At 53.2% G+C, this 27271-nt stretch overlaps 1 protein-coding gene across 1 annotated transcript in view; it reads right to left on the bottom strand.

Moving 5' to 3' along the window:
- Positions 1 to 8307: 8307 nt before the first annotated feature.
- Positions 8308 to 27271, bottom strand: part of FA2H (fatty acid 2-hydroxylase) — a 75496-nt gene continuing 56532 nt past the window's right edge. The window contains exons 3-7 of the mRNA XM_037877813.2: positions 19848 to 19990; positions 18627 to 18733; positions 14251 to 14423; positions 12853 to 13105; positions 8308 to 8445 (exon numbers count right to left, since the gene is read on the bottom strand). Coding sequence (XP_037733741.2) covers positions 8366 to 8445; positions 12853 to 13105; positions 14251 to 14423; positions 18627 to 18733; positions 19848 to 19990 — 756 coding nt within the window. The 3' untranslated portion in view covers positions 8308 to 8365. The remainder of the gene's footprint in view (positions 8446 to 12852; positions 13106 to 14250; positions 14424 to 18626; positions 18734 to 19847; positions 19991 to 27271) is intronic.

Below are 27271 nucleotides of genomic sequence, written 5' to 3'. Positions count from 1 at the left end.
CCATGAGAACCAGGGCCTGCAATCTAGTAACTTCCGTTAGTTGCCAGAAGAAAGCCTCGTCCACCTCATCCCCCTGATCTGGTGACTCCGACTCCGACCACGACATCACCTTTGTTGCTCACACTTCTAAACTTAATCCAGAGAAGGCCAAGGCACAATTGGAGTTGCAGCAAGCAAGGGATGTGAAGGGTAACAAGAAGGGTTTCTACAGATATGTTAGCAACAAGAAGGTGGTCAGGGAAAGTGTGGTACCGTTACTGAATGGGGGAGGCAACATAGTGACAGATGATGTGGAAAAAGCTGAAGTACTCAATGCTTTTTTTGCCTCAGTCTTCACAGACAAGGGCAGCTCCCAGACTGCTGCACTGGGCAACACAGCATGGGGAGTAGGTGAGCAGCCCTCAGTGGTGAAAGAACAGGTTAAGAACAATTTAGAAAAGCTGGATGTGCACAAGTCCATGGGTCCAGATCTAATGCATCCGAGGGTGCTGAGGGAGTTGGCTGATGTGAGTGCAGAGCCATTGGCCATTATCTTTGAAAATTTGTGGTGATCGGGGGAGGTCAGAGATGATTGGAAAAAGGCAAATATAGTGCCCATCTTTAAAAAAGGGAAAAATAGAGAACCCGGGGAACTACAGACCAGTCAGCCTCACTTCAGTCCCCAGCAAAATCATGGAGCAAGTCCTCAAGGAATCCATTTTGAAGCACTTGGAGGAGAGGAAGGTGATCAGGGTCAGCATGGATTCACCAAGGGCAAGTCATGCCTGACCAACCTTATTGTCTTCTATGATGAGATAACTGACTCTGTGGATATGGGGAAAGCGGTGGATGTGATCTATCCTGACTTTAGGAAAGCTTTTGATACGGCCTCCCACAGTATTCTTGCCAGCAAGTTAAAAAAGTATGGATTGGATGAGTGGACTATAAGGTGGATAGAAAGCTGGCTAGATTGTCGGGCTCAAAGGGTAGTGATCAATGGCTCCATGTCTAGCTGGCAGCCGGTATCAAGTGGAGTGCCCCAGGGGTTGGTCCTGGGGCTGGTTTTGTTCAACATCTTTATTAATGATCTGGAGGATGGTGTGGATTGCACCCTCAGCAAGTTTGCAGACGACACTCAACTGGGAGGAATGGTAGATATGCTGTAGGGTAGGGATAGGCTACAGAGGGGCCTAGACAAATTAGAGGATTGGGCCAAAAGAAATCTGATGAGGTTCAACGAGGACAAGTGCAGAGTCCTGCACTTAGGACAGAAGAATCCGAAGCACTGCTACAGACTAGGGACCGAATGGCTCGGTAGCAGTTCTGCAGAAAAGGACCGAGGGGTTACAGTGGACAAGAAGCTGGATATGAGTCAACAGTGTGCCCTTGTTGCCAAGAAAGCTAACGGCATTTTGGACTGTATAAATAGGAGCATTGCTAGCAGATCGAGGGATGTGATCGTTCCCCTCTATCCGTCATTGGAGAGGCCTCATCTGGAGTACTGTGTCCAGTTTTGGGCCCCACACTACAGAAGGGATGTGGGAAAATTGGAAAGAGTCCAGCAGAGGACAACGAAAATGATTAGGGGGCTCGGGCACATGTCTTACGAGGAGAGGCTGAGGGAACTGGGATTGTTTAGTCTGCAGAAGAGAAGAATGAGGGGGGATTTGATAGCTGCTTTCATCTACCTGAAAGGAGGTTCCAAAGAGGATGGCTCTAGACTGTTCTCAGTGGTAGCGGATGACAAGACAAGGAGTAATGGTCTCAAGTTGCAGTGGGGGAGGTTTAGGTTGGATAGTAGGAAAAACTTTTTCACTAGGAGGGTGGTGAAACACTGGAATGCGTTACCTTGTGAGGTGGTGGAATCTCCTTCCTTAGAAGTTTTTAAGGTCAGGCTTGACAAAGCCCTGGCTGGGATGATTTAGTTGGGGATTGGTCCTGCTTTGAGCAGGGGTTTGGACTAGATGATCTCCCAAGGTCCCTTCCAGCCCTGATATTTTATGATTCTATGAAGGAAGAATCCCATGCACTGCTACAGGCTGGGGACAGACTGACTAAGCAGCAGTTCTGAAGAAAAGGACCTGGATTACAGTGGATCAGAAGCTGGACATGAGTCAACAGAGTGCCCTTGTTGCCAAGAAGGCCAAAGGTATAATGGGCTGTATGAATAGGAGCGTTGCCAGCAGATCAAGGGAAGTGATTACTCCCCTCCGTTCAGCACTGTTGAGGCCACACCTGGAGTATTGCGTCCAGTTTTGCTCCCCCCACTACAGAAGGGATGTGGACAAATTGGAGAGAGTCCAGCGGAGGGCAACAAAAATGATCAGGAGGCTGGAGCACATGACTTATGAGGAGAGGCTGAGGGAAGTGGGGTTATTTGGTCTGCAGAAGAGAAGAGCGAGGCAGGATTTGATAGCTGCTTTCAACTACCTGAAGCGGGATTCCAAAGAGGATGGAGCTCGGCTGTTCTCAGTGGTGACACTATTTCACTAGGAGGGTGATGAAACACTGGAATGGGTTACCTAGGGAGGTGGTGGAATCTCCTTCCTTAGAGGTTTTTAAGGTCAGACTTGACAAAGCCCTGGCTGGGATGATTTAGTTGGGGATTGGTCCTGCTTTGAGCAGGGGGTTGGACTAGATGACTCCTGAGGTCCCTTCCAACCCTGATATTCTATGGCTCTATGGTGAGAGACTGAGCAGGGACGTAGTGGCACTGCTAACACCTGTACTGCATGGGGCCAGAGAGGGACCAGCCTTTGGGTCCCTCTGGCCCTGTGTGGCAGCAGGTCTGTCAGAGTGTGTATTGCCAGTAACGTGTCATCTTGATGATGGTTTTTCCCCCTCCCCCAGCACCCTCTGGTTTTCCATGTCAAAATAGGTCAGCCCTGTGGCCCCAGTACAGAACCAATGCTGCTTGCCTTGGTTCTAGGATTTATCCCTGTTAGCGTGTGGTGTAAATACCCCTCCTGCGAGTGTTCCTGTGGGTGGAAGCAGACGTACCCCCTCAGGTATCACAGGGTGCTGACAGTGGCTGGAAAGGGCCTCTCTTGCAATCAGTGCTGGGCTGGATGCAGGGTGGAGTCTGTGTTCCAGGTGCCCAAAGGCATTTTGGACCTTAGCTTTGAATACACCCCTAAGATTGTAGTTACAGCAGGTGGGCACAGGGTGGCACTAACACACCATGTCTCCCAAGGGCACAGTGTGTTCTGCGGGCAACCTGCAGCCAGAGAGGGGGTACTGCTGCCCTTCCCTCTGTCAGACCTGATACACTGACTCTGGCCTGTGTTTGAAGGCACACTCGTGCCTAAGTTAACACACAGCACCGACCCGGGAGAATGAGCTAGTGGTTGAGACTGGGACCTGGGAGTGCAATGCTGGCTATTGGCTAGAGCAAGAGAGATGGGCCATCAGGGCCTCTGGGTTCTAGCACTGGCTCCGGCACCGACCTACTCACTCCACTGAGCAGCGGCAGAGTCTCTGTATGTCGAGCTGCCAACTCCCCTTTCTGATTCCAACTGCTCAGCGCTTGCCTGGCCCCTGGACGGCACCAAGTGTGAATAAAACAAAACAGAACCTTGCCATGGCTTTTCCTGCTCCTTCTCACTCTTGCCCGCTCACTAGTTTTGCAGACTCTTTAAATAATAAGACCCCCCCACACACACACACACTGTTGCTCCGCTGTCCCCACCTTCTGCCTGGGTTGGTAGATTCCCAGGTCAGAAAAGCGGGTCCCTCCTGCAGCATCTCTCCATCACTCACCCAGTAACCGCTGCATCCAGTCCAGTCGCCTGGGGTCAAAATAGAGCATACCCTTTAGAAAGGCCTTGCTGCGAAGACCCCACGGGATGGAGAATCCGCAGCTACCCCCATGTCCAGCGCACAAAAGCACTGGGTCCAAGGTGAGAAATAAGCTGCAGCCAGCTTCTTTAGTTAGGGGGAGGCAACAGCAGGGGGCAGCAGAGCTCATGGTGCACCTCGCTGCTGAATCCGGAGCAGGCTTTCAGCCATGCCAGCTGCCTCGGCTCAGCCATGGCAGGGGCACGGGCCCACTGCACCTGGTGGGCAGGAAGGAGAGGGCTGGGCTGCGGGCAGGTCAGCTGCTGAACTCACTGCATGGGTGAGGGGCCATGGGCTGCTGCCCTGCACGCCTCACCATAGGATGGGTTTGCTTCCATTTCATCCCTCTGGCCTAGTTAGACAGCAGCACGCCCTTGCCCTAGGGCCATCCTGTTAACCAGCATGGGCTACCTCTGGCGGCTATTACAAGACATTATAGCCTGAACGCTAGAGGCCAAACCAGTAATTCCCCCTCCAACCCCAAATCCACCACCATGCTGAAGTGCAGGTAGCCCCTGCCAGCCAGTTTGCTGGGCTGTGGTCAGCAGTTACCCGGGTGAGACCCCCCACAGATGGGCCCAGGGTTTCACACAGGATCGCACTTGGGGCTGTTCACCCTCCTGCTGCTCACGCCACCACCGCTACCCTTCATTCTTAGAGCTAGTGTGGGTATGTCTCTCCAGTGCCGATGCAGGCTGACTCATGGTTGCTCCCCATCTCCCCCAGTGATTGGCACAAGTCCAGGGAAAACCTACATACTCCCACCCCATTCATGGCTGACGGGGATGCCCAGAACTCTGAAGGACATTCAGTTCCCCCAGCTTTGCTAAGAGCTGCTGCTCTGCAGGTGCCATGGCTGAGCACTTTGCCTTGTCTCAAGGGACGGGGATGGAGGATGGTGAAGTGGGGAAAGATTCCAGGGAAATTCCTTCTAGAACTGCCTGGCTGGAGGCATCTGAAACCATGCACCAGCACTGGTACCTAGGAACCACAGGTAGATGTGACATCATGAGGCTTCAGGCTTGGGTGTGGTCTCTTGTTAAGGTAAACCAGACTAGTTGCCCTCCCTCTGGGCCGAGAGCATCCCAAGAAGTCACACATCCACACACTTTTTAAACATTTTTTTCAAAATATACAGTTTATTTACAATTATGTCATGTCTACAGTTTTATGGATAACTTTATTTCAACCTTTAAATGTCAGCAGTAGACATTAGGGAAAAGCAAGTCATAGGATCATCAAAAGTAAGAGACCTCTTAGCAATTATATTCATTGGAGTTTAAGTTTCAAGTAGCCAATGTCTACAAAAAACATTAACAGGATAAATCTGGCAAAAAAGATATTGTACACTGGGTTAGAAGAAGGCAAGACACAAACCTGCAAAACCCTTACCGCTGGCTCAGCTGGGCTCCCTGAGCAACTCCCTCCCGCCCCAGCTGGGATCCCCCCCAGATCCCAGCTGGGGGAGGGGGGGGTGACTTGAAAAAAGCCCCCTCTGAAGTGATCTGGTAAGAGTCACAAGTGCTACATGCCTCAGATCTTGGAGTGGGGAAAGCAGTGCCAGGGCACGGCCTAGTTTGCAATACAAGAGCAGTCATATGAAAATGAGAGAGGCTTCCACCAGGGGTTAGTCAATTGAAGGTTTGGCAAGCACATTAGCAGCAGCTTCCAGACTCTAGGAGCTTATTTAACATCAAGGTCATGAACACTGCACGATGCTTAACATTAACGTCCTGGATTCCTCCCACCAAGCTGGGGGGGAGGGGGGGTACTGGACGCCATATGAACACTGTCTAGCAGTCAGTGCGGTCTCGTGGGGGCGAGGACGCTTTGGAGGCGGCTAGCTGCACTTTGGATGCTCTGGCGGCTGGGTGCTCTTTCCCCGAGCTGTGGAGCAAGGTGCCGAATTTGGGAAGGAGACGCATGGCAAGGGGACCCAGAGAGCAGCAGGAGACTGCTAGGCCAGCAAGGCAGAGGGAGAGCTAGAGAACACGGCCAGCCGAGGGGGAGCACAAAGCAGAGGGGAATGCCTGCAGCAGCCCCAGGAACAGGAAGGGCAGGACGCCTGAGGCGGGCGATGTTTGGCACTTCATCTATCAGGGCATGCTGTGCAGCAGAGTCCACCCGTCTATCAGTGGCCCACCATGGGGGAGGGGAAGGAAAGTCTGGGGATCCAAGAATCCCCTACCTTGGCAAGTCAGCTGTGGACAGTCTGGCCCCCTGTGAGAACGGCAGAGTTCTCAGGGCCCCCCCCCGCCCGCTGGCCCCAGCACCAGACGTTAAGCTAGTTCTAAGGGGAGCAAGACTTCTGGAACGCCGCACACTCGCCCGGCTGCCAGGTGTCTCCAGGACGGGACTGGGTGGAGGTGGCACTCGCAGAGAACACACACGGCACCTCTGCTACTGTAACATCTGGCTCCCACAAAGAGCAGGGACTAAGCCAGACGCTTCTGAACCAGCCAGCAGCACAAGGGATCTGTGCTGAGCAGCAGACGCAGAGCAACCGTCTTGGGGTAGGACCCAGGGGCCAGGAGAGCCCTGGCAAAGGCTGCCGGCTCCACCACTTGCTTTGTGGCCCGATGACCGAGCTGTACAAGCCCCTTCTCATTTCCCTCACCCCTCTCTTCCCACCTTACCGGAGGGGACAGGTAAAGGCGTGGAGCTGAGAGCCCAGGGGAAAGAGGAGAGGAAAGTTAAAGACAGCAGCACTGCTTTCCTCTTCTACGAGGGAGCCAACGGGCCCAAAGGCATGCCACAGCACTGAGCGCCCACGGGGGAGTCCCAGCCCCCCACCCAGGGGTCACTCTCTCTGGGTCTGTGCTCAGCTGCCAGTGCCAGCCACCGGGCAGAAAGGGCAGGGCCAATGGAGGCAGGAGACAGCAGGTGCTGCCCAGCCCGGACGGAGCTGGAAGGGCAGTTCCGGCTCCACCGGCTGTGCGGTGGCCTAAGAGCTCAGCTGGGTTCGGAGGGGCCCCCAGTGGCTCCTGGTGTCGCCGGCATCCATATTCCAAACTCCCCATCCAGCCAGAAAGGACACCGCCATTCTGGGGCCCCAGAGCAAAGCGCATGGCCCCCCAGTTGGGGAGGTCAGATGGGAAAGGAGGGGGTTCTGCTCCCAGCAGGCCCGAGGGCGGCCATTCACTGCAGCACCCTCCTCCTCCCCTGGGCTCAAGGACTCCTAGCTTCCAGCGGGGCTGGCCCGGCCAGGCAGTGTCCCTCACTTTGGCTGTTACAAGGATTTGAGCTGGGGCAGGGAGAAGGAACATCCTACCCTGCCCCAGCAAACCCAACAGACAGAAGGAAGGGACCTGAGCTGGGGCAGAAGCCGGACTATCATTGCTGCAATTCCTCTCCCTCTGGCCGCCATGTCCAGAGAGCCTCCAGCCATGGGCCCCTCTCCACTCGGACACCAATGCAGGAGGTGTGTCAGACTGGCAGTGCAGCAAGCTGGGATGCTCTGCCCTCCGGAGGGCAGGCAACCCCCCAGGAAGAGGCTGGATCTCCTGGTTCTTTGGCACACGGTGGAGAGCAGGGACGACGGACTGGCTGGTTCCAAGGTGGGAGGGTGTCGCTGGCACGATTTTGCCATGTGGCACCAAAGCCAAAAGCTTTGCACCCAATGCACGTGTGTGCTGGGCAGGCGGGATTTTGACTGCACGGCCAATGCACTGGAGAACAAAGGGCAGCACACCTCCCACCGGCCCTGACTGCAGAGCAGGCAGTGAAGCTGCAGCCAGCCCTCCCCCCCCCCCCCAGTGTATTGTCATGCTTTACTTGGAATTAACAAGCCCTCGGCGGTGCAGCCAGCCCCTGGCATTTGGAGAGCTGAAATGTCCATCCCCTCACTCCAGTGCCAACAGCTGGGCTGCGTGTGCCTGCCTGCCAAGTCTTCCCCTAAGGCCCAGACTCCCCTTTCCCACCTGTAATGGGGAGATGCCGCCCATAGAGAATACAGGTCCCAGCATGCAATGCTTCTCCTTGACCAGAGCCAGGTCAGCACTGGGCCAGGACAGTCTGATGTTGAGTGCAGTGCATCATGGGATCCGAAGTCTCCCTGGCTGCAGCCTGCTCTGGTGTATACAAGGCAGGTTGCTGGGATGGTTTAGATGCACCTCTTGGCTTGGCAGTTAGTTCTTGTCCCCACTCCTCCCTCCCTCCTTGCTGACGAGCTCAGAGCAAAAGAAACCCAGAGCATTTACACAGCAGCTACCTTGTCTCCTGGCAGACTCACTGCAAAAACACAAAGTTGCTTCTCCACACTGAGTGGTGTGACAACCTTTCAAGCATCATTAGATGTGCAGATCCCTCTTGGGAGAAATACCTGCCTTTACCTCCCAGGAGCCAGGCAGAGTGCCGTGAGGTCGAAGCGACAAACGCCAGCAACACAGGGCAGTCTTCTCCCTCTGCGGTCAAGGGGCTTTTACTCCCAGTCATTCAGTTCTGCAAAGGTGGGCGCCCTCCCGACGTCCTGCGGCTGGTGGAAAGGGAGGTGGCAGCGTGATGCACCAGGGACACGGGAGCCAGATGCTAAGCGGGGGAGCCACGGATGTTAATCCTCTTCCTCAAAGGTTTCCTCCGGGATTAGTGTTTTAAATGGACGGTCCCAAAATTTACTAGTGATGCCAAAGCCTTGGGGGAAGAGGGGGGAGAGGAGAAAGAAGAGAGAGAAGCTGTGTGAATTGGCATTCAAAAAAGGGTAACCTGACCTGTCTTATATGGCCCTCGTCATTTCTTGTCTGAGCACCTCACTGTCATTAATGGAGCCCGAGTGGTGGGGAAGGGTCCCCATTGTACAGCCAGGGAGGCACAGGATAGAGTTAGGAACTCGCCCAAGGTCCCGCTGGGGCTGAACTAGGAATTGTCCCATTAGGACCCCTGCCCACCCCGCCTCAGTCAGTGAGAGTGGAGACGCCCAGGGAGCACAGACACCTGGGTCAGTGTATGGTGACCCCAGGCCAGGTGCATTCTGGATGGAATGCCGCTGCTCCCCAGAGGTGAATTTAGACTAACTGCAGCCACCAGCGGATTCTGAGGCAAGTAACAACCGAAGTGCTGGGCCGCCAAGGCGATGGGAGGGGAGTCAGGCCTGCGCGCCTCAGCCCCCAAGTGTGAGCTGCCTAGGAGCAGCTGTCAGTCTGAGCCTTCGCTGTTCTGACACAGCATCTCGGGGACATTTCCCTCACACTGCCAACTCCCAAGAGCAAGGGGTGAGCTGCCCACGCTAGTGCCAGGTCCCTGTGCATTCCCAGAGAACGGTTACCTGGCACAGGCTCTGTATGTGGTGGCTCCTGTTTGGAAGGGGTTTTCCTGGCTCAGGCGGAGGGAGGGAGAACATTATGGAATCGGCTGCATCTCCCGCCCTCCCCCCACCTAGACATTCAGTATCGACAGTCAGGGAAGCTGTGGCAACAAGTGCTCTGCACCAGTCTGTCATGCTAAATTTCCATCCGTATCTTCAACTGGGTTTTGTAGTGTTCACTTCCTGCCTAAACTGCTGTGTGCATCAGCTGCTGCACTCTCCCTCAGAGGTGGTTGCATTTCAGTGGTGGGAGAAGGAGCCATGGCTCAGAAAGCTGCACGAGCACTAGTCCCCCCACCAAATGCAGGCATGTCTGAGTACTGTTGAGTGCTGCTCCAAGGATCATTGCTGCTTTGCTGAACACGGCAGAGCGCTGGGGCACCATCCAGAGTGTTTGCTCATTTTGCATTTGAAGATATTAAATTTAGTACAGATCCTCCCACGCTCCAGGCCGATGAGCCCACTGGGGATCCTGCGTATGTGCGTGGGTTGCTAGCCGGCGTCAGGTTCATGTCACTGCATCTTCTGTGCCATGGTTACCCACAATACCCAATGAATATTCTGCACTGGACTAGTGCACGGGGCTGGGCCTCCACGCTCCCCACCGCTCCCAGTGGAGCGAGGGCTGTAAGGGGACTAAGGCCTTGCTAATGGGGAGGAATACCTTTGATTTATGGAATTCATTCCATTTGAAAGAGACACTGGTAAGATGCAAGGGAGTTTTTTTAAAATCCAGCACTGGCCTTTGGGGCTCTGCTCGGACAGCGGGAGGGGCAGAGCGTTTCCAGGGAACTGCAGGAGTTCCTGGGGAAAGCTGGAGGGTGACTACAAGCAGCCATGGAATGAGAAGCAGAGGAGGTACCAGCTCCCTCCCTCTGGGCCCCAAACGGGTCACCACTAACACAGCCAACCCTTGCCAGCCTGAACAACCCAGGTCTCCTCTAGAAACAGCCCCCGACCGCGAGCGCTGCACGGCTCAGAGAACCCACGGCCTCAGGAGAGGGGAGGACCGCAGGGGCCAGCTGCCTGTGGGAGGGGAGCGTTTGCAGCCAATGTCCTGCCGTCAGGACGGCAACAGCTACCCTATGTACAGCACTTTTCTCCTGCCTGTCTGGAGACCTCGCCCCAGCCGCAGAGCACGGCGTGAGCAGCATGGTTTTAGGGTGCCTGTACTGCGGGGACAGTGTAGCCTTGGGAAAGTCATTTAATCCCAGTGTGCCTCAGTTTCCCCATCCGGAAAATGGAGATAACCGCTGCGCTCCTGGGCCAAGGATCACTGGAGAAGCAGAAAGGGGTACCCCGGACCCTGACCTTTCCCCCAGCATGAGACAGTAGGGATGTGCCTCTCTATCTGCATATCCTGCAGGCAGCTCGGGTAGCGCATCCTCACTGGCTAATGGAAGAGGAAGATGCAGAGAGCCCAGGGCTGGTCAGATAATGCTGGCTAGGCAATGCCCGAGGATATAAGCCTCATACTCCATGCTGCAGGCTACATCAGAGCTTTAATTTCTATAAGAACCTTTCACCCTAATTGAAACAGTGGCAGGCTACATCTACAGTGCACACCACCGGGGGCCGCAGCATATGGGACATATGTAGCTTCACACCACAGTGTGGATGCATCTTGTTTGTCACTGTGGTGTGTAGCTACATGGGTCAGTGAAAGGCTTTGGCATGGGGGAGGCAGCGAGGAAAGGCTCCGGCACCGGCAGCATCTACACTGCTCTTTGTGCTTGGACGAGTGGGGCATGCAGTGTACGTACTCGACACATCCCTATAAAGAGTGCTCAGAGGAGACGTAACCTCAGAGCTTTAACAAAAATTTGTTAGAGGATTGGGTCCTTCTCCCACCACTGAAATGCAGCCACCTCTGCGGAAGAGTGCAACAGCTGATTCACAGAGCAGTTTAGCAGGAAGTGAACTCTACAAAAACCCAAGCGAAGTTACAGGTGGAAATTTAGCATGACAGACTAGTCACCCAAAGGGCAATTTTAACAGGTCGTTGGGGCCAACACCCTGACCCCTGCCTAACATTTAAACAGGCGCTTTAATTACCAGAAGTAGTCAGGACTTGCATTACACCCCATCAGAAAGGCTACAAGCCCAGTGGGAGAGTGCCCTTAGCACTGCTGCATTTTAGTGCCAATTCAGAAAGTAGCACCTACTTCTTAAAACCTTTGGACACACTTCTCAGCACCTAGATTTTCCCATCCACATACCTGTCAAGCCCTTGCAGAGCTGCAGCTGACTAGATGGCTTAATTTCTAACAAAGAGGAACATTATTGAAATCCACCCAGCCTCTACATGACCATAGATTTACAGGCTTAAAATCCTCCCAAGTGCAGAAGTCACAGCTGAATGCACCACTTTAACTCTGCCCTCTTACACCAATAGAATCACACAAGCTCAACTTCACCTCACATACTAGTGCTCTGGTAACAAGGAAACTTTCTACAACTTCAGGTGCACATGTGCATCTGTGCACAGTCCCTGTTACCTATGTCTGCACACACAAGGGAGTAGCTAAGGTTTGTTTCAAATGTAAAAAGCTCTGAAATAGGATTCTTGGTAGACTAGGAAGCATCTGTTTGCAACTGATTCAAATTAATTTTTTATATATGTTTGTATGTAATTGTAGAGTATTAAAACTACACATTTAATAAATCAAAGTAAGTTTTCCGACTCAAGTACACAACTTGCCTTAATTTTTAACCATGTGCTCACATATTGTGCAGTATTAAGACTATTTCAAGGCACATACACACAGGGGCAGAGTTAGGGCTCAGTAGAGTCAGCCATATGCACTGGAATTTCCTGAGCTTGATTTCAGCCCCCTGATTAACGTGAATCAAGAGGGGGAAAAAGCATCCCACATTTTCTTCACACGTCAGACAGTAACTGGAGGAAAACGGACTGACAAGAGAACGTACCACCACCATTTGCAAACCCATGTTGGGGTGTGGTGTATGTGTCTGTGCCATAACCACCAGTCTGGAACGCCTCCACTGAGTCCGATTCAACTTCTCTGCTGCATGTGTAAATCTCCTGGAAACTCAAAACTGGGCCCACGCTTTTAATCAGATGTGCCTAACTTTAGGTACCCACGGCCACATTTAGGCACCACAATAAGTGGTTGCTGAGAACTTGTAAAAAGAAAAGGAGTACTTGTGGCACCTTAGAGACTAACCAATTTATTTGAGCATAAGCTTTCGTGAGCTACAGCTCACTTCAAAGCTTTTGCTCAAATAAATTGGTTAGTCTCTAAGGTGCCACAAGTACTCCTTTTCTTTTTGCGAATACAGACTAACACGGCTGTTACTCTGAAACCTGAGAACTTGTAGCTTTTCTTGACCCCAGTAGGGGCTGCCAAGGCTCAGAATCTGTGAGGATCAGGCCACGTTTTTCTTTGCCTAAATGTGGCCTTGGGCACTGAAAGTTAGGCCCCTGTGATTAAAAGCGTGGGGCCAGTTCTAAGTCTCCAGGAGGTTTACGCACAGAGGCGTGGAGCTCCAGTTGACTCAAGGGAGAAGAGCAAAGACTGGGGGAGGTTAGGAGATGAACAATGGTTCAGAGACACGCCACCCCGAGCCCCAAGGCATGGATGATGCAGACCTAAAGAGCACAGTCTGACCTCGGCTCAGCCATGTGGTCTCAGGCTCCCCGGGGGTCAGTGGTGTTCGCTGGCCGTGTGTCTGTTCTGAGGGCACAGCAGGAAGGAGGGAAAAGGGGCAGGTACCTGATTTTTGGTGTTCGAAGTGGTGCTTCACATGATAAGCCTTCAGTCCATACAGGTAGGTGCCTTTCTTTGGCGAGCCGTAGTGCAGGTAGTAATGAGTCATGTCGTAGACGACATAACCAAACAGCCCGCCAACGAACATGGAAATGCCAACTGCTTCAGGCAGGAGCAGGCGCAAGAGAGTGTAGAAAAACCCAATCACCAGCGATGCAGGCACGGGAGGGAAGACCAGACGGGAGCTGTCGAATGGAGACTGTAAGCAGAGGAGCACAATGGGCAGGGTGAGTTCCTAGTGCGTTTAAGGAACCCAGGTGCGATACTCTCCTGGTTCAAGTGACCCAGAGAGAGAGGGGGCAATATGAACAATTAGCATCAGATCAGAAGCTACAAACACGTCTGCCTCTGCTCCTGTGGTCTACAACCAGCTACGGTGGAGCCTCTCACCGGTCAAAGGAGCTGTGTTTAAGGCATCATGAGGGAGCTTCCAAGCAGCGTCAGAAGAGTCTACTAGCGCCTGTTGCAGGTGCAGGGGCGGCAGATTGGCTACGCTGGCCAGCTCCCAGGGGAAGCTGATTTGGATCTTGGCCCCTCCGCCTTTCAGGGGGTTAGGGTTCTTCTAGTTGCAGCAGTGGCCTCTTCTAAAGCTACTCTGCCACCATTCCCAACACTAACAAAGCTAGAGGTTGCCAAGGCAGCTCAGGTGCCCACAGAAGGGTAAGTTTGTTGAAAGCTACTTTTAACCATCTAAGTCTCAACCTGGTCAGACCCCTACCTGGTGCAGACTGGCATGGCTCCTTGGAGTTCAATCGAGTGACATTGATTTCCACCAGCCAAGGAGCTGGCACTGCATTCATGGATTTGGGATATTAAATCACAAATCAACTCGCCCAACTTCTAGTTACCCAACAAGACTCAAGGCTTCCGCATTTCCCCATCACTAGGGCTAAAGCATCTACTGTCTTGGAAGGGACATGGCGCCTCACCCTGCTTTGAGTCATTGAGAAACACAACCCTGCGTCTGCAGGCTTCCCAGGTGCTAAAGCGTTTCCAGTCACCATTGAGAAATTCCAGGCAAACGCCCCTACATCTGGAGTCCTGCTGCATATGGCTTGAGATGCCACGTGCCAAGAGACTGGCAGGTTGCCACTGGAGCTGGCCCGTGCGTGTCTAAGCACGGCTCCGCAATGTCAGTCAGACCTTGAATTTTAGCTTTCGTGGCAAAACTGTTGCTCTGGGCAAGTGTAATAGCGCTGGACGGTGCTCCTTTTCTAAGCAGAGAGAGGACACGAGTCACTGACATGCATGACTAGGCTCCACAATGCCCATGCCCGAGCCTGTTATCTCCAGAGATCCGTTGTGCCACTCCCTACATTGCAAGCAGGGGTGAGCACTACTCACCTTGTGATGCTGGCCGTGCAACAAGAAATGCAGTGTGATGAGATAATAGTTACTAGCAGGAGGCTTCATGTGGAAGAGAAACCGATGGATGAGATACTCTACTAAGGACCACAGACACATTCCCAGCACGAAGATGAATGGGAAGAAGTACTTGTGCACAGGGATGGAATACTCTACAGGACAAGGAGACATGCAGCTATCAGCAACCATGCATCACTACCACTGCTAGCGAGCAAGACAGGGGATCACGTCACATTTACTTTGTACTTCCCAGATTTATTGTATTTCCCCTTTAGCCGCTTCAGACATATCCATCCAGACCCTCTTGGAGAGCCAGGAGTCTCCTCTCCTCTCCTCTCCCCTGCCAGCCAGGCTCTGTTCCGGCAATAAGCTAGCCTTACTGCTAAAGCCTGCTTCATGGCCATGGGTCATTTCTTGACTTGGCCACTGCAAACACCTCCGGTTTCTCAGTTCTCCACCCTCCAAATGCTGTGGTCAAGATTCTCCTCCTCCCCTTGAGCAGCACTGACCATGTCCACCCGCCCTGTCCCCCTCAGATGCTTTCAGTGATCTCCATTCCTTCCACATCTCCTCCTCTCTCCAGACTCTGCCAGCACACCCCATCTCTTCCCTTGCACCCCCTGCGCCCTGCCCATTGCACCCTCTGGCTCCTTCACCCCCCCTTACTTCCTGATACCCCTCGCACTAGAAAGGGCCAGAGCCCCTCTCAATCTGCTCCCAGCAGCAGAACCACCATCTGTACCATGGAGTCTCCCAGCTCAGACTGAACCCCCTGCCCCCAAGCCAGAATTTTAATTGAGCAGCTGATGCTTCTGCCATCATCTTCTCTGGGCATTGAAGGGGAAGGTGGCGTGGAGGCTGCTGCCAGGCTGGAGCGCTTTCCCATTGTTCCATAGACAGATCTGCCTCTATCAGGACGCCGGGAGCTAGGCAGAGCACGTCAATGGGAGGGCTGTTTTCCCATGGTGTGGCTCAAACACGCATCTTTGTATGATCCCCAGTCATTTACTCTGCAGAAGCAAAGCTAGCTCCTTGGGCTGTGTGCGCGGGGGGATGTTCACTGGATTATAGTGAGAGTCCCTAGCACTCGGGCCATGCGGTACCTACTCACTTCCCCACTAAATGCTGCTGTAGTTCGTACTTCTAGTGACACATGCAGCCCTCAGTCTCAGCCTGGAGTATGCCCCCACGGTGCCCCCCAGCCCCGTTCCCTAGGGGATGCTTCCTGCAGACAGCAGTTCTTACTGAAAAAGGAACAAGGTAACCCCCGCCCACCGCCACAGACTGTTCAACTTGCTACCAGCTGAGGCCAGGAATCCGACTACTACGGGTCTGACACTTCAGATCTTTAAAATGGGCGTGTGACAAGCCCCTCCTCTTGTGACTGACGACCTGTCACAGATCAGGCCTCAGCCAACAGCACAGAAGACTCACAATTAGCTTCGGGGGCGAGAGGGGGAAGAAGGGGAGAAAGCCTCAACCCAGAACGAATCGGTTGCCCAGGGGACTCTGCGAATGCGTAGCGGCGCCAGGCTCTCCCTAACCCAGCTGAGAGCACAGCAGAGCGAACACTGCAGCGGGCGGGGGGCACCAACAGACACCCATGAGGAAGTCTGCTTCGTGTCACAAAGCCTTGACAAGAGCTGCTGCTGCCCCTCCTGGCTGGCTCCTAATGCAGGGCACTTGGATCCTCTCAACGGGCGGAGGTCTAGCTACAGGTTTGACTGGACTTCCTGAGCCCTGCGTCACTGGCTGTTTGCGCCAAGCTGTTCCCTGCCTCATGGTCTGTTCACCACAGCTTCATCTCACATCTGCCCTTCTCAGGCTCTGGCTCCTGCCCTGTCCCCCTCACTCCCGTCCCTGCTGTTTAGCTGATCCCCCAGCCCCTAAAATAATAACAATTATGGCATTACCCTGCTCTAGGCTGCCATCGCACTGTTCACCCTGCTCATGTGTTCTAGCCCTTCCCCCACCCGCATCTGCCTGGTCTCTTTCGGCTGTAAGCGCTGCAGGGCAGAGACTGTCTGCTACTGTGTTTGTACAGCACCTGGCACAGCGAGGGCCTGTTCTTAGCTGGCCCTTGGGCACTGCCTCCATAAACGCGATTGCTCATAACAAAGGCGCAGACGCCGGCTGGAGGTGGGGCACAGGGGCAGCACTTCAAGCTACTTTTGACTAGCTTTTAAAAAAAACAAAAAAACCCCAAACCCCCCCTCGATTCAAAGTTGAAGGGGTCCCTTTAAGACCCCAGCTAACAGCATTTGCCAATGATCTTCTCCAAATGCAGCGCCCCCTCCAGCCCACTGAGTTGCACCCGCGCCACCACGGCAGGCTCTGGTGGGGCATGGCCACATGACACCAGGTCAGCCTGCCAAGAGGAGGAGGAGGAGCTTCTCCCTCCCCCTGCTGTTCACCCGCCCCTGGCCACAGCCCACGCTGGTACCAAGTAGCATCTCCAAAGGAATGCAGCTCAGGGAGGAAAACAGCACATTAGAAACAAAGGCGGCAACATGGTCTGGCTGCAATTGTTGCTGGCAGGAGGGTGGCCAGTGGGGGATTTCACACAAACAAGCCACGCACTGTGCGAGGCTTGTCCAGCACCAGCAGCACTGAGGGATGGGCTTGTCGAACAACCGAGCAGGGCTGCAGACTTACAGCGCTGGCTGTTTTTTTTGCTTCTATTCAGCTGCAGAAGTGGGCAGGGATGAGTTGAGAGCAGCATGCCCCACAGCAGGTTAAAGGCCACTGGAGATGGTCTCTGCAGCCCCCAAAGCCCCATAGTTGTGGGTCCCCTTGATTTGGGGGACCCCAAAAAAGTGGAATCTCAGCTTTTATGCAGCTGAATTTCTTGCCTTTTTCCTTGTAAAGATAACTAGACAGTGTCCACGCTGGAATTGTTGCAAACTCCTCCCAGGAGCTTGTCTCCAGTTCCTACTAGGAATAAGGCTACGATTTAATCATGGCAATCATGGCAGTCATGGATTTTGTGACTTAACCGGACCTCTGGGACTTCTAGGACTTCAGGAGGCGGAGGCGCGCACCCATGCCCTGCAACTGGGGTTGGCTAGAACCAGGACCCTGTAGCCCCAGTCCCGCGGCTTCCACCAGGAGCTGCAGCCCCACACCATCCTGGGCTTGGTGGGGGCTGCAGCTGGAGCCGTGCACCCATCCTGCAGCTGCAGCCAGCTCCAGAGTGGCGGCTGTGTGCCCCCATGGCTGCGTCCCCTGCTGGAACTGGGGCTGTGCCCCTTGCTATGGCGGGGGTGGGGTGGGGTGGGGGGCTTGGCCTGTCAGTCCCCCCCATGGGGCTCCGTTCCTCCCCCCTACCTAGCCCTGTACCCCGGTTATTTTTAGTAAAGTCATGGACAGTCATGGGCTCTGTGAACTTTTGCATATTACCCGTGATCTGCCTGTGACTTTTACTAAAAATAACCAAGACTTCAAGTTACAGAGACTCCACTGTTTACAGGGTCAGATGGGATTGTACTTGGGTGCCTGCTGCTATTTTTAGCATAGTAGCTCCAGCAGAGCTAGCACGTGTATGTTTCCCCAACCTGGAATTACATCTCCCCACGACTGTGCAGAGACACCCGAAAGGGCTAGACAAGGTGTTCTAGTAAAGTGGGCCAAAGAGGAAATGGTTTGCATCTTTGCTCAGGATCCGGCCATAGGGAGCTGGATAATGCAGGCCTGCGCGGGTGTGTCTGGAGTGAAGCACCACAGGAGCTGAATCTGATTCCAGCACTGCAGCCCATGTGCTTGCGCTCGGTAGAAAGCTTTGGGGGCTGGACAGACAACAGAGAAGCGTTGCAAACTTGGCACAAGTCACTGGACTGGTACAATATTTTCTTCCTCTTATATGCCTTGCCCAAAAGCACCACCGTGATGGATGGATTACAGCTGCCCCAGACCACAGCCCCCAGCAACCGGACTTCTGCAGCAAGCCAGTGATCTGGTGCTGCTCACAAGCTGTAACACTTAGCCCAGAGCGTGGGATGGATGCAGACAACCATGGCTGTGACTGGGTTTAAAGGAGACCGGATGTTATTTCAAAAGCTGTACTTGACAAAAAGGGTTAATTTGCTACTGTTCCATGCAACTAATTGTAGCTTCAAACATGCACCAGTGTGGTGGGGTGGTGGAAAGCAAGCCAGCCAGCCCCCCATCCCCATGGCCCTGCACGCACACAGAGTTGACCCCTTCATGCTAGTGGGATAGCTTGTGCCAACGTACATGCTAGTGACTCCCATCAGGAAAGCAGGACTGCTGGGATGCAGGTGAGTGCAATCGCCTTTCAGGGGCTTAAGGGACCCGGATTAGACAGGGACAGGTGGAGCCGCGCTGGAGTTCAGTACCTGTTGTGAATGACGAGAAGAGTCTGGTAGTTCCCTGCGCAAGAGATGTGTAGCAGAACCAGCTGAGGTACAGCACCACGGGGATCCACACCATGATAACGATGTACCTAGAGGATGGAAGAGAGGAATTCGTTTGAGCAAATTCACAAGCCTTCTCCATGCTCTATGGCAAACTTAGGGCTTGTGCACATTACCACTTGTATTGGTATAACATATGTCACTCAGGAATGTGAATAAGCCACACCCCTGAGTAACGTAATTTACACTGAACTAAGCGCCAGTGTGGATAGTGCTATGTCGGCAGGAGAGCTTCTCCTGCAGACGTAGCTCCTGCCTCTCCTGGAAGTGAAGTTCTTGTGCCAGCAGGAGAGCTCTCTCCCATCAGCATAGAGCGTCCTCCCCAGATGCGCTGCATCAGTGCAGCTGGGCCGCTGTGGTGTATCTAGTGCAGACTAGCCCTTAGCTATTCCAAACAGGGCACGTGCTTCGGGGGATATTTGGGCAGCTGTACCAGTGGCCCCAAAACTAGCGTTCTGCCTGTTCTACACTTCATAGGCCCTCACCTCCTGCCCAGGCTCAACAGAGAGAGAGAGGAGGAGACCCAATTCAAACTGTTTGGGAGAAGAGCTTTAGGTGGCAGCCATCCTACATCCTAAAGGAGCAGGCCCTGGTACCAAAGGCTGCTTTGCAGGGGAGTCAGCCCAGTGGCTTGGGCTGTGCACAACCACAGCAGAGACTCAGGCTCGGTGTCCACGTCTCTTGCTTCCCATCCTAGGAATGCTGTGGAGGAAGCACTTCTCATTGCTCTGCAGCTGCTCCCCTTCGCTTCATCTCCTGAGGGGCACTGAGGGATGCGGGAGCAAGTCTCACCATGGTCACTGTGGACACAATATTGACTGGAGGATGGTAGGCGACGGGGCAGAGAGCGCGAGGGCTCCAGCAACACCTGGATGCTCCAAGAAGCTCCCAGATGGGACATGTCTTATTATCTGAGCTCGGCCCATTGTGGAGTCACCGCACTGAGCTGGCTTTCCCTGCCGGACCCCAGGAGCTCCCTGTGTATCCAACAGGCCCAGTTTCCCTCCCCTTTCCCTGGGGACATGGTCGGACAATGAACGTCTGTATTGAGATTCTAGTCTTGGAGGTGCCAAGAAGCACAAGCCCTGGGGGAGGGTCAGACAAGGCCAGGCCTGCTGCAAGCCTCCCTCAGGCTACACTTACCATGCTGTTTTAGAGAGGGACTCTATGAAATCCGAGTGGAACAAGCGAATTGGCCGGTCCACAGGCTGATGCACCCACTCATCATATTTCTCCCCCAAATGGCCCACCTGCCAGAGCAATGGTTTGTACCAGTCCACGAGATCCTAGGGGAGCAGAGAACAGGGGGCAAGATCTTTTACAACCAAGTCGCTAAGCCATTTTACATTCCTCACCTAGCACAATACCTTGCTGAGTATTACTGGGTGATGTCCATATCTCCCATGGAACATCAGGGTGAGCCAGACAGCTTATTCAACCTGCATCCAAGAACTTCTCCCCTACACAGAGCAACACCTAAGGGGCTTTACCCAGGCTCAAGGTTAAGATTGCTACATTAATATGAGCTAGGACACTTCCCCAGGCCGGGGAGCTGACCGGCTATGCAAAAATTAAAAACGGTAACATTGTATGTCCATCATAGACTGAGCTGTTTGGTTCAAGGAGCTGAATCTATTAGAGTTAGGTGGGAAGAAAGGACCTCTTTCTTCCCCCTACGCCCCCTGCCCCACCAGCGACTCCTGCAGTGAAGCTCTCAATTGTCGGTAACCCAGGGGTCACTTTCATATTTGATTTTAAAAGCTGCCACCGAACTACCACAGAACTTTCATCCTTCTGCACAAACCCCCAAGGGCGGCAGAGGGAAAGACTAGGGGGTTCGTAAGCCCAGAGGGTGCAGGAGAGATATCATACTGCTGGCTAAACGCTGGCAGCACAGAATTACAATCAGCTCTCAGTATTGGAAATGCGGAGTGCTGCTCACTTTAATACTCGTGTTATTATTTGAGCTGCTCTGTGGGCCAGAATTTTTTTCTCCCTAGCATTAGAAGTATGGAAGCGTCCAGAGAGTTTTTTGTAAGACACTGTGTTTACCTGCACTGAGATATATGAGAGACACGCACACCCCCTCCCTTGCACTGTGATCAGACAGACAGATCCCTGTGGCAAGCCGGCCCCCTAAATTACGCAGCAAAGCCCTCTGCAGCCCTTGGGGGTTTGTGCAGAAGGATGAAAGTTCTGTGGCAGTTCGGTGCCAGCTTTTAAAATTGAATATGAAAGTGACAACTGAGAGCTTCACTGCAGGAGTCGCTGGTGGGGCAGGGGGAGTAGGAGGTTTGGCAGCTGGGTGGGGGACAGGGAAGACAATTTAGGGTGGGGATGATCAAAAGTGCTCAGTGCTGGCCTGATGTTGCTTTCCCTGAAGTCAGTGGAGCCAGAGCTCCCTGGAGGCTGAGCCCTTACAAACGCCCCCACCCTCGCTTTATCACAGGCAGTGAGTACAGGAGACCAAGGTATTGTGGCTAGATCGCTGGGGCTGGGGCTGCTCAGGTTCCCTTGCTGATTCTCTGTGCCAGGAGGTGCTGCACACCGTAATCCTCCGCACTGTCTGAATGCCCGGATCTCACAGGAACGATTACACCCTGGTTTATGCTCTCCTAAGCGAGCTGTGCTTTCGCTCAGGGACGACACTGCAGCACCTGCCACCTCCTGCTGTCCATCATGCCATCCTAGCGCTGCACCGGAAGTGAGCAGGAGACATGCGGGAACGGGGTGGACCAGCCATTCCAGGCTGCCACACACGAGAGCAGCTTCCTCTGCAATGTCTTCATTCCCCCTTTTCGAAGATATTTGGTGCTTACCAAGAGCAGGCGAGGGACACGTTGGGGAGGTATCGCACCAGTTGGTGACTATAGATGAACAATTACTGAAGGGACAGCTGGAGCGTGAGCGCCGGTGGGCGAGGAATGGAGCACAGCAGGGACAACAGGCAGAAAGGGGAGTAGTGATTTTTTAGGTCCTGGGTGAAGATACTGTAACAGCCATAGTGGAGTCATTCAGGCAGCCCTGGGTGTGCACTACCACAGCACTGAGAGCCGGCGAAAGAAACACGTTAATGCAGAAAAATCTGACTGCGTTTGAGAAACTCTGTCCGCATGGCATGGTCTGAGGAGCCTGAGACGGCAAGGAAACCCCTGGGCCCTTGAAGCCATCCATGCCCCCTGCAGAGGCATTTCTGTACCCTGGGCGCTAATACAGACCAGAAATTGGAATTCCAGGAGATCTGACAAACAAGACTACAGCTGCTTCACGATGGCAGGTGGCTCACTGGCTGCATATCCAGACCCTGCCTGCCTGGGCACAGTCGAGGAAGTACCCCTTCACATAGAATCATAGAATATCAGGGTTGGAAGGGACCTCAGGAGGCCATCTAGTCCCACCCCCTGCTCAGAGCAGGGCCAATCCCCAACTAAATCATCCCAGCCAGGGCTTTGTCAAGCCTGACCTTAAAAACCTCTAAGGAAGGAGATTCCACCACCTCCCTAGGTAACGCATTCCAGTGTTTCACCACCCTCCTAGTGAAAAAGTTTTTCCTAATATCCAACCTAAACCACCCCCACTGCAACTTGAGACCATTACTCTTCGTTCTGTCATCTGCTACCACTGAGAACAGTCTAGAGCCATCCTCCTTGGAACCCCCTTTCAGGTAGTTGAAAGCAGCTATCAAATCCCCCCCCGATTCTTCTCATCCGCAGACTAAATAATCCCAGTTCCCTCAGCCTCTCCACATAAGTCATGTGTTCCAGTCCCCTAATCATTTTTGTTGACCTCCGCTGGACTCTTTCCAATTTTTCCACCTCCTTCTTGTAGTGTGGGGCCCAAAACTGGACACAGTACTCCAGATGAGGCCTCACCAATGTCGAATAGAGGGGAATGATCACGTCCCTTGATCTGCTGGCAATGCCCCTTCTTATACATCCCAAAATGCTATTGGCCTTCTTGGCAACAAGGGCACGCTGTTGACTCATATCCAGCTTCTCGTCCACTGTAACCCCTAAGTCCTTTGCTGCAGAACTGCTGCCGAGCCATTCGGTCCCTAGTCTGTAGCGGTGCATGGGATTCTTCTGTCCTAAGTGCAGGACTCTGCACTTGTCCTTGTTGAACCTCATCAGATTTCTTTTGGCCCAATCCTCCAATTTGTCTAGGGCCCTCTGTATCCTATCCCTACCCTCCAGCGTATCTACCTCTCCTCCCAGTTTAGTGTCATCTGCAAATTTGCTGAGGGTGCAATCCACACCATCCTCCAGATCATTTATGAAGATATTGAACAAAACCGGATTGAAGAGCTCTGCCTTGGTACATGCAGCGGGGTTGCAAAGATGCAATCTGTGCAGTCAAAGGGCATGTCTACGTGGCAAAAAACAAAACAAAATCCAACCCAGTTGCAGTGAGTCTTAGATCCCAGGTCATCTGCCTGGGGCTCATGCTATCGGGCTAAAAATAGCAGCAGAGCTGCTCCCGCTCGGGCTCTAAGTCCCGCCCGCCTCGCTGGGTTTCAGAGCCTGAGTGGGAATGGCTACGCTGCTATTTTTAGACCTGTAGCAGGATCCCGCAGCAGCTGACCTGGGCTCAGACTGGCTGCGGTGGGGTTTTGGGCAGTACAGATGTGCCCAGAGATGCTGCAAGTCCAGTTTGCAGGTTTGCTTCCGAAGCAGCAGCCTCAGAAGGGGCCAGTGGCTCTGACATTGGAGCCTCCTTTTCCGGCTCTAGGAGCTGGGAAGCCTGGCACACACCCGCTCCAGGCACACCTTAGCTCTGCCTGGGTCACCCTGAGATGCCCATATCTAGTTGGGGCAGCTTGATTAGGCAGTGTAAGTGCGCAGTGGTTTCTTCTGTGGGACTAATGCATCTCACAGCTGCAGGGTGTTTCTAGATGGCAGCCCAGTAGCACACGGTCCCACCCAAAGCCAGCAGCAGTTTCATGCCTTAGCCAATTCTATTATCCTTTGTGGTATTTGGGTCAGGGCAAGGCAGCACAGGTGGCTTGATGGTGCCAGGTGGGAGGTGGTGGAGGCCCACTGCACGTCAGCGAAGCCAACCACGATGCTAACCCTCTCTCCCACAAACAGCAGGGTGAGCCAGATAACCTGCGGTGCTCATGTGCAAACACAGCAATGCCTCAGGCGCTTTCCACAGGCTCAAGGTGAAGGCTGCTGGATCACTAGGGGCTGGAGCACATTTCCAGGCATCCAAACCCTGACAGGACAAGGAAACAAACTGACAGCAAAGGTGCCAAGAGCAGCCTGAGATGTTTCATTTTAGAGACACTTGAAGCAGTCAGCAGCCAGCACAACTTGAAAGAACCTCTTCTAGTGACCATTAGATTGGCCTTCCGAGACCCCAAGGAGAAGGAGCTTACAGCATTCCCTAGAGTTTGTAGTTTCTTGACTGCAAAGAGCTCCCAGCACATTTGCTGAAGGGACAGGGTTTGTTCCCCGAACTGTAGCTATAACTGTGTCGCCCAAACTGAAGGGCGCAAAAAAAAGTTACACATGCCAGAAGCAAGTGCCATGGGATTTGCTTCCCTCCGTCTGGGCGACAGGCTCCCTTTCTGAGACACACCAGTAGTCAGAAAAAGAGTGTGTGGAGTAGAGGTAACTTTGGGACTCTCAGGAGAGGAAGAGTCGAGCTGCCAGCACCCGTTTCTGCCTGCTGAAGAGAGCTGGTTAATGAAGCCGCCTGGCTGCTGACCATGACCCATGGTACTGACTGTGTGAAAGGGGAGTCATTCTAGAGAGATAAATATCGCTTCCTCCTTTATCCCTCCCATGCCTCAGGACAGATTCTGCTCCGGCCCAGCTACTTGGCTCGGCATTGCTCAAGGAAGTCAGAGTGTCGCTATGACAACATGGCATCCAGGCCATGTTATGAGTCGTTTGGCTTATCTGATGGACTGTAGTGTCACATACCAGCTCATTACAGTGCCTGCCTGTGCCACTCCCCAGGGCGCCCTGGGTTGCGAGCATAGGCGGCAGGTATTGTAGGCTGGGGAAGTCTGTGCCCCCCCAAACAGCCTGGTGTGGCCCTGCTTACGCTCCATCCCCAGGCCTCCTCCTGCCTGCTGTTCTCTTCTGCCGGCAAGAGCTGCGGTGCACACAAGACCCCCAGGCTGGAGACATGCCGTGCCGCCCGTCCTCCCAGTGCTGGAGCTGTGCTGCCTGGTGCTCTGGGGCCACACCACCTGGAGCTCTGGGGCTGGGCACAGGCGAGGGGGTGCTCCAGCAGCGGAGGGGGACAGATGGGGCTAGCCTCTTCCAAGGGCACGTTCACCCACCACCCACGGTTGGGAGGCACCTCGCCAGCACCTGCCCTCAGCATGAGACAGCTTTGTCCCCAGCCTCTGGTAGCACAAGCCCTGCCTTCCAGAACTCCGCAGGCCTCACTTTTTCTCTTTCCCACAGAGACAGGGAAGTGTTATTGCCATTACACAAGCATCTGGAATATCGCGTGGTGTTCTGGTCTCCCAAGTTTAAGAAAGATGAATTCCAACTGGAACAGGTGCAGAGGATGGTGATCGAGGAATGATAAACCTACCTTGTGAGAGGCGAGTCAAAGAGATTGGCTTGTTTAGCCTCACCAAATGAAGGCTGAAGGGAGATAGGATCGCTCTCTATAAATACATCACATATACAAATACCAAGGAGGGAGGGGAGTTATCTAAGTTAAGCGCCAATGTGGACACAAGAACAAATGGATAGAAACTAGCCATCAACAAGTTTAAGCTTGAAATTAGACAAAGGTTTTTAACCATCAGAGGAGTGAAGTTCTGAAGCAGCCTCCCAAGGGGAGCAGTGAGGGCAAAAAACCGAACTGGCTTCAAGACTGAGCTTGATAATTTTATGGTGGGGATGGTGCGATGAGACTGCCTACAATGGTATGTGGCCCATCGGTGACTGCCTGTAGCAAAAATCCCCAACAGCCAGAGACAGGGCACTAGATAGGGCAGGCTCTGGGTTACTAGAGAATTCTTTCCCAGGTGTCTGGTTGGTGGGTCTTGCCCACATGCTCAGGGTCGAACGGATAGCCATATTTGGTGTTGATAAGGAATTTTCCCCTGGTCAGATTGGCAGAGACCCTGGGGGTTTTTTTGCCTTTCTCTGCAGTGTGGGGCTCGTGTCACCTGCAGGTTTAAACTACTGCAAATGGTGGATTCTCTGTAACTTGAAGTCTTGACTTAAAGATGTGAAGATTTCAGTAACTCAGGGCTTGTCTACACTGGCAAGTTTTGTTGCCAAAAACTGCCTTTTGGTGACAAAACAGCAAGAGGCTACACACTACACTGGCTCTGTGGATGAGGGGAAAGCAGTGGATGTGTTATTCCTTAACTTTAGCAAAGCTTTTGACACGGTCTCCCACAGTATTCTTTCCAGCAAATTAAAGAAGAATGGGCTGGACGAATGGACTATAAGGTGGATAGAAAGCTGGCTAGATCATCAGGCTTAATGGGTACTGATCAATGGCTCCATGTCTAGTTGACAGCTGGTATCAAGTGGAGTGCCTAAGGGTCAGGCCTCGGGCCGGTTTTCTTCAATATCTTCATTAATGATCTGGAGGATGGTGTGGATTGCACCCTCAGCAAGTTTGCAGATGACACTAAAGTGGGAGGAGTGGGAGGAGGGTAGGGATAGGAATCAGAGGGACCTAAATAAATTGGAGGATTGGGCCAAAAGAAATCGGATGAGGTTCAACAAGGACAAGTGTAGAGTCCTGCACTTACGAAGGAAGAATCCCATGCACTGCTACAGGCTGGGGACCGACTGGCTAAGCAGCAGTTCTGCAGAAAAGGACCTAGGGATTACAGTGGATGAGAAGCTGGATATGAATCAGCAGTGTGCCCTCATTGCCAAGAAGGCCAATGGTATATTTGGCTGTATTAGTAGGAGCATTGTCAGCAGATAGAGGAAAGTGATTATTCCTCTCTATTCGGCACTGGTGAGGCCACACCTGGAGTATTGCATCCAGTTTTGATTCCCCCACTACAGAAGGGATGTGGACAAATTGAAGAGAGACCAGCAGAGAGCAATGAAAATTATTAGGGGGCTGGGACACATGATTTACGAGGAGAGGCTGAGGGAACTGGGGTTATTTAGTCTGCAGAAGAGAAGAGTGAGAGAGGATTTGATAGCAGCCTTCAATTACCTGAAGGGAGGTTCCAAAGAGGATGGAGTTTGGCTGTTCTCAGTGGTGGCAGATGACCGAACAAGGAGTAATGGTCTCAAGTTGCAGTGGGGGAGGTTTAGGTTGGATATCAGGAAACACTATTTCACCAGGAGGGTGGTGAAGCACTGGAATGCGTTACCTAGGGAGACGGTGGAATCTCCTTCCTTAGAGGTTTTTATGGTCAGGCTTGACAAAGCCCTGGCTGGGACGATGTAGTTGGGGTTGGTCCTGCTTTGAGCAGGGGGAGGGACTAGATGACCTCCTGAGGTCCCTTCCAACCCTGATATTCTATGGTTCTAACTTGCCAACACAGGAGGCTTCACTCATGTACAGTGACAACTGCTTCATGTATTGTCGTTGTCAAAGGGCCTGGTCACAGAGGAAATCGC

This window comes from Chelonia mydas, chromosome 12 (assembly GCF_015237465.2).
Source record: "Chelonia mydas isolate rCheMyd1 chromosome 12, rCheMyd1.pri.v2, whole genome shotgun sequence".
Lineage (NCBI taxonomy): Eukaryota > Metazoa > Chordata > Testudines > Cheloniidae > Chelonia > Chelonia mydas.
This window is presented reverse-complemented; position numbering and strand designations above follow the sequence as displayed.